Here is a 9,889-nt window from a genome sequence, read left to right as displayed (position 1 = left end):
CACACACACACACACTGCTTTTTCTACCAGACATGGATGATACTCGCCAGATGAAAAGACTATCCCATTCTGCAAAAAAACTTCATGACACAATGAACATAGTGGCCAGTTCATGAATTAGCACTGTCCTAGGCACTCGAGGTATCAAAATTCATTCAATATTAGATTAGTACAAATCTATTTCTGATTTTCAAGATGAAGACATTTGTTTACTTTTTTATCTTACTGCCTAGCAAACAAAGTTTTGATCAGTGTTGCAGTGGTTATTGAGGCAGTAGGGTTGAAGATGTGCTTTTACTCCCATGGTAATATGTTCCAGTGGCTTAGTTAATTGTGTCTGACCTGGGAACAGGGGTTGTAAGACTATGTATAAAAATGAGTTTTACTGTGGTAATCCTGGTACAAATTTTAAGGCTAAGACTTGGCCTTAATTCTTTCTCTTTCCTGAGCAGTGTCTCACATGTCGTTGTTTTTTTTTTGAGAACCAGTCATGGTGTATCTTTGTGTTTAATTTTTAAGCAGTCATAAAAGTCTTTTGTCTGAAATTTATTCATATTGATATATTTATCGGGAGCTGATTCTAACATGGTCAGATTCAATCATCCTCTTACTGTATATGGCTAAACCTTTAAAACCTAGGTCTGTAGGTACTTTGAAAGGTACCAGAGTAGACACATATATCTCAAGTAACGGTTAGCTTACATTCATTCTAAAGCCAAGAAAAAAAGCCAGGTCCAGAACTAAGTGTTTTAGTTAGGAGAGATGACAGAGGTTCTGGTTAGTCAACAAAATGATGGACTGGGTATTAGGACTATCTTGTACCTCACTGGTACAAATTGGCATAATTATGCTCTAATTGTATTTTGAGAGAAAGTTTTATTTTAACAGGAAGGGTGATATGTAGGAGGAGGTAAGGTGAGAGGGGTACTGAGAGGAAGAGAAGGAGTAAGGAGAGGAGGAGAGGAAGGAGAGGAGAAGCTAGGTGATGAGAGAAAGAAAGAGAGAGAAAGAGAGGGGGTATATGGAGGCAGTTGTTCACGTGTCTCCACCAGTCAAAGATAGTTGATATATCTAGGCTGGGTATTAGTTTACACTTCTGATTGAGCATTACCAAACTTATAAAGCCTTTGATTAACATTTTTAAAAAAGTGTAGAAAAGCAAAAAGAAAAAGGGGGCATGGGATAGGAGTTTCCAGGGGGGATGGGGAAAGGGGATGGCATCTGAAATGTAAATAAAATATCCAATAAAAAAGTAATAAAAAAGAATCAATAAATTTCCAGAGAAATGCCTATTCATACAACAGCTCCCTATAAGAGCCCTATTTAGAGTTTATGGTTTTATTTTACTAAACACAGTTAACTGAGTGAGGGAAAAATTCTATATTTAGAGCACATATTCACAGAGCTGCAACTATTAAACATTGCACCTTTCTAAGATATAAATATAAGTTGGAACAAATAACAGTCTAGCCAAATTCTTTTCTTTTTAACATAAAAATTGTTCTTTAATCAGAACTGAAGGACACCAATCATCTATGTCATCTTCCCCCACCCCAGTGCATGTTGGAAACTATGGGCACATGGTGCTGCATGCTTGGTGATTTTTTAAGGCAAAAAAGGAAACTTTTGAGAAAGATTTCATCTGTAGGTCTGTTTTTCTGTAGTCCCAAAGTGGTAGATAGCAGTGGGGAGGGGGGTGATATAGTAATACCCTTATCAAAATTATACAGGATTCTGTCGGCCCACAGTTGTTATCAGTCATGTTAATATGCCTGCTGGAAGTTTCTCAGACCACCTGAAGGCTTTTAAGTCATTAACCTTTCATTTCAGACCTTGAAGATAGATCTTTTAGAAAATATATTGTTAGAATGGATTAAAAAAAAAGAGCTAACATGTGTGGAACAAAGGAGTATTGAGAAAAGACAAAACATTTAGTCCCAGTTAGAAGAAAATGAACCTGGGGAAACCAAGAAGAAATAGCAGGCATTAAGATACTTCATAAGAGTTGTCATGGCCATGGTTATTTTTAACAGCAATGAAACCCTAATGAAGACAGGAGGAAAAAATGTCCAGGGCACAGAAAAAGATATTAAAATGTTCAAATGTGGACATCAAGTCTAGTTCAATGCAAACAAACTTGCTTACCATGTGCCAGGCATTGGATTCAATCCCCAATACTACAAGAATAAAAGAAGATAAAATAGTAGAATCTTACATGGGTTTAAAAACATTTAAGAGAGACTGCCCCTAAGAAAATCTATTTGTTAAACTGAGAAAAGACTAATTTGAGGTAGATAAAACTGCATTTGTGCAAGTTCAATATAATTAAAGTGTGAATGCTGTAGGAAATTTTGCTTTCTCCACAGCCTTTTTGAATGCACTCTTGACCTCTTTGTTCCTCAGGCTGTAGACCAAAGGATTCAACATGGGGATGATCATGGTATAGAATACAGATGCCACCTTGTCATTTCCCATGGTGTGGCTAGAAGTAGGCTGCAAGTACATGAAGATGCCTGACCCATAAAAGATGGATACTGCAGTAAGGTGAGAAGCACATGTGGAAAAGGCCTTCTGGCGTCCTTCAGATGAATGCATCCTCAGAATGGTAATGAATATAAACAGGTATGAGATCGTGATGACCACAATAGAGAAGATATCATTGAAACCTACCACAAATAAAATCACCATCTCACTGACAAATGTATCTGAGCATGAAAGGGCCAGGAGAGGTGGAGCATCACAGAAAAAGTGGTCTATCACATTAAACTTGCAGAAGGAGAGCCTGAAAATGTTTCCAGTGTGAATAGAGGAATTCAGGAAGCCACAGACATAGGAGCCTATGGTCAGACAAGCACATGTGTTTGTGGTTATGGTGGTGGTATAATGCAGGGGCTTACACACTGCTGCATAGCGATCATAAGCCATGGCTGCCAAGAGGAAGCTTTCTGTAGTTATAAAGCTTACAAAGAAGAAGAATTGGGTGCCACAAGCACTGTGAGTTATGATTTTGTCTATTGAGAGGAGATCTGCCATTACTTTGGGAGTGATAGCTGAAGAATAACCAAAGTCCACCAGAGATAGGTGACTAAGGAAAAGGTACATGGGAGTGTGGAGGTGTGAGTCCAGTAGAATCAACCCTACCATTCCCAGGTTCCCAAGCACAGTGCTGAGATAGATGAGAAGGAAGACAATGAACAATGGTATCTGGAGCTCTGAGTTATCTGTTAACCCTGTGAGAATGAACTCAGTCACCTCAGTATTGTTCTCCATTGGGAATTATGTGGCTGCCCTGTAACAAAGAGAAAAAAGATAAGAATAAGAATGGAGAGGAAGCTTCTGGTTCTTCCTGTCTGTCCTCTCTGTGCCTTCCTTCAGAGTACCAATGTTCCTTTCCATCATTCTGATCCAAGCAGAAAAATTCAAGTTTAAATTAAAAATAGATTCTACTATGTTTAGAAGAAGTGATTTATCTCAATCTAGTAACTCTACCTATGGCTGAATTGAGGCCAAAAAAAAGGTTAACATGAAGTTCTTAGATAAATTACTCACTGGAAAATTTCAAAATCCTTTCTAATTTTGAAAACAAAGGTATCCCTTATTTTATACCACACTAGCCTAATGTCTTTATTTCTTCTGTGTGTTGTAAAAGAAAAATACCATAAATTTGAAAGAATATAAGTATCACAAGCTTATCAAGTACTCTCTTGACAGCTAAAAAAATATAAGATCAAGACATTGGCAATCTATTGTCTGCCAATGACATGTTTTATTTTCTCTCTTCACAAGCTAAAAGAGACAACTATTTCTCTGGCCTTTCTTTCCTTAAACATTACTCTCATATGTAAGAGCTCTTTCCTCATGTATTGACCATATCTAAGACTACACATCATGACTCTCACTTTGGAAATAACAAATCCAACATAAAAAATTGGTGACAAAAACAATCAGGCCATAACACTATGTAAAAATGAGATAGAACAAATTAAATTCACTTCTAGTTTTTTTCATTTGTTTCATTGTGTCACATGATAACTTAAGATGGTTAAATACATTATTTACCAAAAATAATCTCATGGTGTTATTTAGTCCATGAGACATACAGTTTATCACAACCAAAAAACACAGGAGAAAATCAAATACAAGGAGTAAAGACATCTATAAAAAAATGACACTTGACTTTTAATACATTGAGGATTTTGCTTTTACACATCGATGACTTTAATCTGGAGGAAAGTTATCCAGAGTAGAGTGACCAAGACTCCTTTGTTCCTTAAATGTCACTCACTTGAATAAATAATGTAAATGAAAATTTTCCAGTTTTTTGAAAAAATATTGGGAATTATCTCAAAAACTTTTACCAATATTTTTATTACATATAAAATCAAGTTTTAAACAAATATCACAGTGAGAGAAAAATAACTTACTTTAATCATTGTAAAAACAAATAGGGATAATAGGAGGATATGTCTTATTTCTAGAAGGAATCGAATTACATGAGGAGGTACTTTAACTCAGGAGAGACAAATTAGGCAGCTAAAATAACAGTGTAAAAACTGTAAGAAATCACATTATTATTTATTTACTTAATATTATCTATAATACATATAATCTGTGTGTATACATATACATACATAATTTAAATAAAATTATTCCACATAGGCTGATAATCTCTTTTCCAGGAGCCATAGACTATGTAACAAAAACAAAAATAAAATACCAAGCACGTAGTTGACAGCTCTCTAATTGGACTTGCAACCCACTCAACAGTAGGGAAATCATGTCTACTGATGAAAACCTAGCTAAAAATTACCTGGAGACACTAAGATCATGAATCTTAGAAGAGTATCTACTACTGTCACTTTACTAAATGAACTAATTCCTAACTGCATCCTTTTACCCACAGATAAATATGGTCTCACCCCTCACCAAAGAAACTTCTCTTTGCAACATAAGAAGACTATTATAGAAAACCACAACTATTTAAAATGTAGAGAACAACTGATCATGAAGTTCCCAGGCCCTATGGTTACAGTAACTCCTACACTTATGGCTTAGGGACCAACATGGAAAGGGGAAGGTAGAAAGGATGTAAAAGTCAGAGGACTAGGAAATCTGTGAGATTGTGTCTCCCAAAAGTGACAGAAAAACTTCATCAAAGACACCTCGACAATATGCTAAACAAGAAGCGTAACAACAACAGACATGCTAACATGGAAGGGGGAAGTCTCACAGGTCTCAACCACTAGATGAAAACTATAGTCAGATAAGAAATGCTGATAGTGGGAGAAATAGTTCTCCCCAGAGATGAGCCCCCTAATTGGTATCTCAATACAAAGGAGTCAGCCCTGAAACCACATACATACATTCAAGTAATACTAAATGGACTGAGCAGGTAATATTTATATATTTATGGAGGGGTGTGTGCGTGTGTGTGTGTGTGTGTAAGAATACCAAGAAAAAGTGAGAGGAAGCAAGGTGTTTTAAAACAGGAGGAACCAGAAAAAGAAAGGGTAAGAGGGAGAAATGATATAATTGTATTTTAATTTTTTTTAATTTAAGAATGTAAACAGAATCAAAACAGAAAAGAAGAAAAGAATAATAATTACAAAGTTTCTTTGCTTTTTAGAGAAACATTAAAAGTTGTTTATGTCCCCAGATGAAGATTCGAACAGCATAGGGTGGGTAGAGAGGCATCAAAACTCGTACTATGTCAGGAAGTCAGAGCAGAGATGTGATAAATCTTGTTGAGTCAGATGTAAGACCCATGGAAGAGATGACCATCACCAGCTTCTAGAGCAGTGGTTCTCAACCTTCCCAGTGCTGCAACCCTTTAATACAGTTCCTTATGTGTGGTAACCCCCAAATTGTGACCTATTCATAAATGTAATTCTGCTACTGTTATGAATTATAATATAAATATCTTCCACATTTGTCATATGATTATTAATATAATTATAGTATAAACATAAATAAAATGTAATATAAAATTTTAAAAAGTTTTTTTGCACTATACTGCTCTCTTGTCATTATTGGTTACAATGAGAGAAAGTTTTCTTTTGGTTTTGTTTAATTTGGTTTTGATTTTTTTGACTGGCCTTGAGTTTGCACCAATCCCAATGAGTCTGACTCCATAATACAGGGATTCCAGCATGTTTCACCATGTATGGTTTGGAAACTGTCTAATGGATTGAAGCATTTCAGAAAAAACTAGCATCCTTACAAAATGTTATTTCTTCTCATACTAATGCATTCTTCAAAGAATAACACAAGGTATAAAGGTCTTAAAGTCTCCCCTAGTCCTTCATCTCCCAACATTATTATGTTGGTAGAATTCTACTACCTTGTTAATGCAAACTGTTTGGTTTCATCTTAATTTATTATTTTACATACACAGAAGATAAAGTTGATCATGACTATTTGTATAAGTCATTTATATAATATTTACTATGTTTCTATCGCCAATCTAGAAACTACTACATTATCATCAAAACATATGAGTCAAGTAAATTATTTTTTATTGGATATTTTATTTACATTTCAGATGCCATCCCCTTTCCCCATTTCCGCTCCCTAGAAAACCCCTATCCCATGCTCTCTTTCCCCCCCCTTTTTTTTTTGAAATGTTAACAAAGGCTTTATAAGTTTGGTAATGCTCAATCAGAAGTGTAATCCAATACCCAACCTAGATATATCAACTATCTTTGACTGGTGGAGATACGTGAACATCTGCCTCCATGCCCCATGCTCTCTTTCTCTCTCCTTCTCTCTCTCATCACCTAGCTTCTCCTCTCCTTCTTCTCTTCTTACTTCTTCTCTTCCTCTCGATACTCCTTCCCCCTTATTTCCTCCTACATATCACCCTTCCTGTTAAAATAAAACTTTTCTCTCAAAATAAAATTAGAGCATAATTATACCTATTTGTACCAGTGAGGTATAAGATAATCCTAATACCCAGTCCATCATTTTGTTGACTAACCAGAACCTCTGTCATCTCTCCTAACTAAAACACTTAGTTTTGAACCTGGCTTATTTCTTGGCTTTAGAGTGAATGTCAGCTGAAACCATCCACTCAGATCTTTTCTCTCAAAGTAAATACCCAGGATTGGCTATGAGACTATAGGTTTTCAACCCTGTCAGAAATCCAGGATGACTGAGTTAACTGAAATTATGGGAAGCACTAAGCATAGCTTCTAAAACTTAGCCAATTTATAGAGACCGCTGAACACCTGGACAGTCCCTATACTACAGAACGTTGGAGCAAGAGTCAAGTAAATTATTAGTCCCAATCCAGAGATATGGAAACTAAAATGCACTCGTATTGAATCACATGTGAAGGCTAAAGAAAACAACAAGCAAAGCCTAAAACCAACCTCTTTCCAAAGTAAATCCTGGCTCTCTGTCATGAAGAAATAGTATTTTAAACTTTTTAAATCTAACTTAAAATGAGTATGAGAAAGTAACTCAGTTGACTAGCTCATTTGTCTGAGTGTTAAATTTATTGTCCAGAGTCAGTATGGATATCTTAGAAGTCAGTGGGAATCAAATCTGAATGTCAGCTTGTGTGTCTTTATAAAAATAATCCACATTTATGAATTTCCATTTAGAGACAAGAACTGAATCTACAAACCTTAATATAACTTTAAAACCCATGAACTGAATGAATATAACTTTAAAACCCATGAAATGAATATTAAAAGGAACAGTGCTTTTGGTAACACACAAAGTGCTGGGTGCTGCTGACTCCTCTACTCTCTCCAAAGACACTAAGCTGTTCCCTGTGGTTCCCCCAGGTTGTGGGCTCATTTCCAGGCCTACATTACTGTACAGATACATGCCACATATCTCTTGACCTTCAGAGATTTCATGGGCTGTACTATCTACAGCAGTGAATATTATTTGCTATTTTTATTAACATTCCCAAGCAGAAATCATTGTTTTATTTCAGAACTACATGATTGTAGTTGACCTCGTATACAAGTACAACCATGATGAGGTCATAAACTATAACACCCACTTGTGAAGAGCCTCTACCAGAAGAATGGGAGCTTAAGATCACGAGTTTATATTATTATAGTCATTGTGGCTTGTATAAAATTATACCTATTTTATTGCACTATGAACTATAAAACTGCTTCTAAGCCTGATGTATTTCCTATGTGGCAACTTCTATCCATTCTGGGTTTTTTTTTTTAATGAAAATGTGATCTCAGATTACAATGACACTCTATATTGTTACCCATTCCATCAATTCAACAATTAATCCAGGTAGTTAATGTTAATATATTTTCTGATCAAAACTAAGATAAAGACTTAATTAACTTGATCACAACCATACAAGCCAATGTTTTAAAGATAAGAATCTAAGTCTTTTGTTCTCTTCTGTACCTCATATAAAACATATCTGTTCTAATGAAACTTCAATGTTATTTAAACACATTAATTCTAGCCATATGAAACAAATTATTAAAACTGAAAATATAAAAATCAAATAACTTAAAAGGCAAAGATTAGCCTTTCAGCTGCAACAATTTACACCTCTAGAATTTGGTGAAGATAGTAGATTGATCTAGAGACTTACCTTCATTCCTAAATAATACAACATTCAAATCCAGCACCTTTGCACAAGATCAGGTCTCCAGTCAAAAACTCAGTCCCTGGAAGAAAGATAACATCTTGTTGGAAAAGTCTTCCTTAGCATATTGTCAAAAGACTAAAAGCTCACTGTAAGCTGGCAAACTATATTGAACAAAAGGCTACTAGTGTCCTTGGAAGGAACAAATATATCTTCTTTGATGATAATCATTTCATCACCTACAGCATAAACAATATCCAATATGAAGACTTTACTATAAAAAGATAGAGGAATACTTACAATCCTTTTACTTGAGTTGGAGTCGTGACCTCAATAAATGTGATCATTACAGGTTTTACTCCATGGCCAATGTTGTGGGATATAAATAATGTATCATCTCGAAGGAAGATCATTGTTGCTATTAAGTGATTACTAACATTTAGATGAATAAATGAATGGTCATGGTGACTCTAATCCTCTGGCTGCTTCCTCTGCATGAAGACAACAGTAGCTAGGTCATGATTTAAAAGGTTGAACATAAACCAGGAGGTAATTAGATAGTTATGGAGCCCTGAGGGAGAAAAGTATCCCATGTGGATTACAAACACTTTATCTCATCTGAATAGTGATCAGGTGACTGCAGCATCTGTGGGGATCTATCTTCACTTCTGTGGAAGAACATGTGAATATTTGATTTACATATGGTGATTTCCTTTGAAAATGCACAAACCAAGCCTCAGGATAACTTTCAGGGCCATGACTCACCATGACCATTAAAACACAGAGTTATAGAGTATATTACTAAATAGAGTGGGTTCCAAAAATTCACCTTCTCTGAGTGGCCTGTGTAGCCACCTGAGCCCATAGTAGTATCTGTAAGTGTGTTGCTACTAAGAGCCATATCTGAGTCTGTGGCCCTACTTTGTCCAGAATTTGTGTTGTGTCTTTGGCCTGTGTTGCCACCAAAGGTCATGTGAATGTTTGTGGTCTATATTGAAGACTCAAGCCATGTTGATGTCCATGGGTCGTGCTGTTGCCAGGTACCATATTGATCTGAGTGGTCTGCACTGCCATCTGAGGCGATGTTTTTGGCCTTGACCTGTGCTGCCAATGAGGGCTGTGACTGACATTTGTGGCCTGTGCAGTGGCAAAGGTCCAGGTTAATGTCCATGGTCTGTATTGCCAAAGGAGACCATGCTGAGATCAGTAGCACACGCTGACACAAGAGACCATGTGAGTGTCTGTGGTCCACAATATCACCAGAAACCATGTGTAAATCCGTGATCCAAGCTCCTGATAACTGTAAAGGTAAAGGAA

The 9,889-nt window shown here is 36.1% G+C and overlaps 1 protein-coding gene across 1 annotated transcript; it reads right to left on the bottom strand.

Moving 5' to 3' along the window:
• Window positions 1–1,082: 1,082 nt before the first annotated feature.
• On the bottom strand, window positions 1,083–9,058 carry LOC117721107 (olfactory receptor 5B12-like). The gene is made up of 3 exons (XM_034519786.2): window positions 8,873–9,058; window positions 8,579–8,654; window positions 1,083–3,289 (listed from the first exon to the last, which is right to left on the bottom strand). Exon 3 carries the CDS (start codon window positions 3,268–3,270, stop codon window positions 2,326–2,328), a length of 945 nt encoding a protein of 314 aa, XP_034375677.1. The 5' UTR covers window positions 3,271–3,289; window positions 8,579–8,654; window positions 8,873–9,058; the 3' UTR covers window positions 1,083–2,325.
• Window positions 9,059–9,889: the final 831 nt, after the last annotated feature.

This window comes from Arvicanthis niloticus, chromosome 1, assembly GCF_011762505.2.
Source record: "Arvicanthis niloticus isolate mArvNil1 chromosome 1, mArvNil1.pat.X, whole genome shotgun sequence".
NCBI classification, from domain to species: Eukaryota; Metazoa; Chordata; class Mammalia; order Rodentia; family Muridae; genus Arvicanthis; species Arvicanthis niloticus.
Note: the sequence above shows the minus strand (reverse complement) of the source record. Positions and strands in the feature narration are given on the sequence as shown.

Coding starts and splice junctions, on each gene's coding strand:
- LOC117721107 (XM_034519786.2), bottom strand. CDS start 3,270: ATGGAGAACAATACTGAGGTGACTGAGTTCATTCTCACAGGGTTAACA.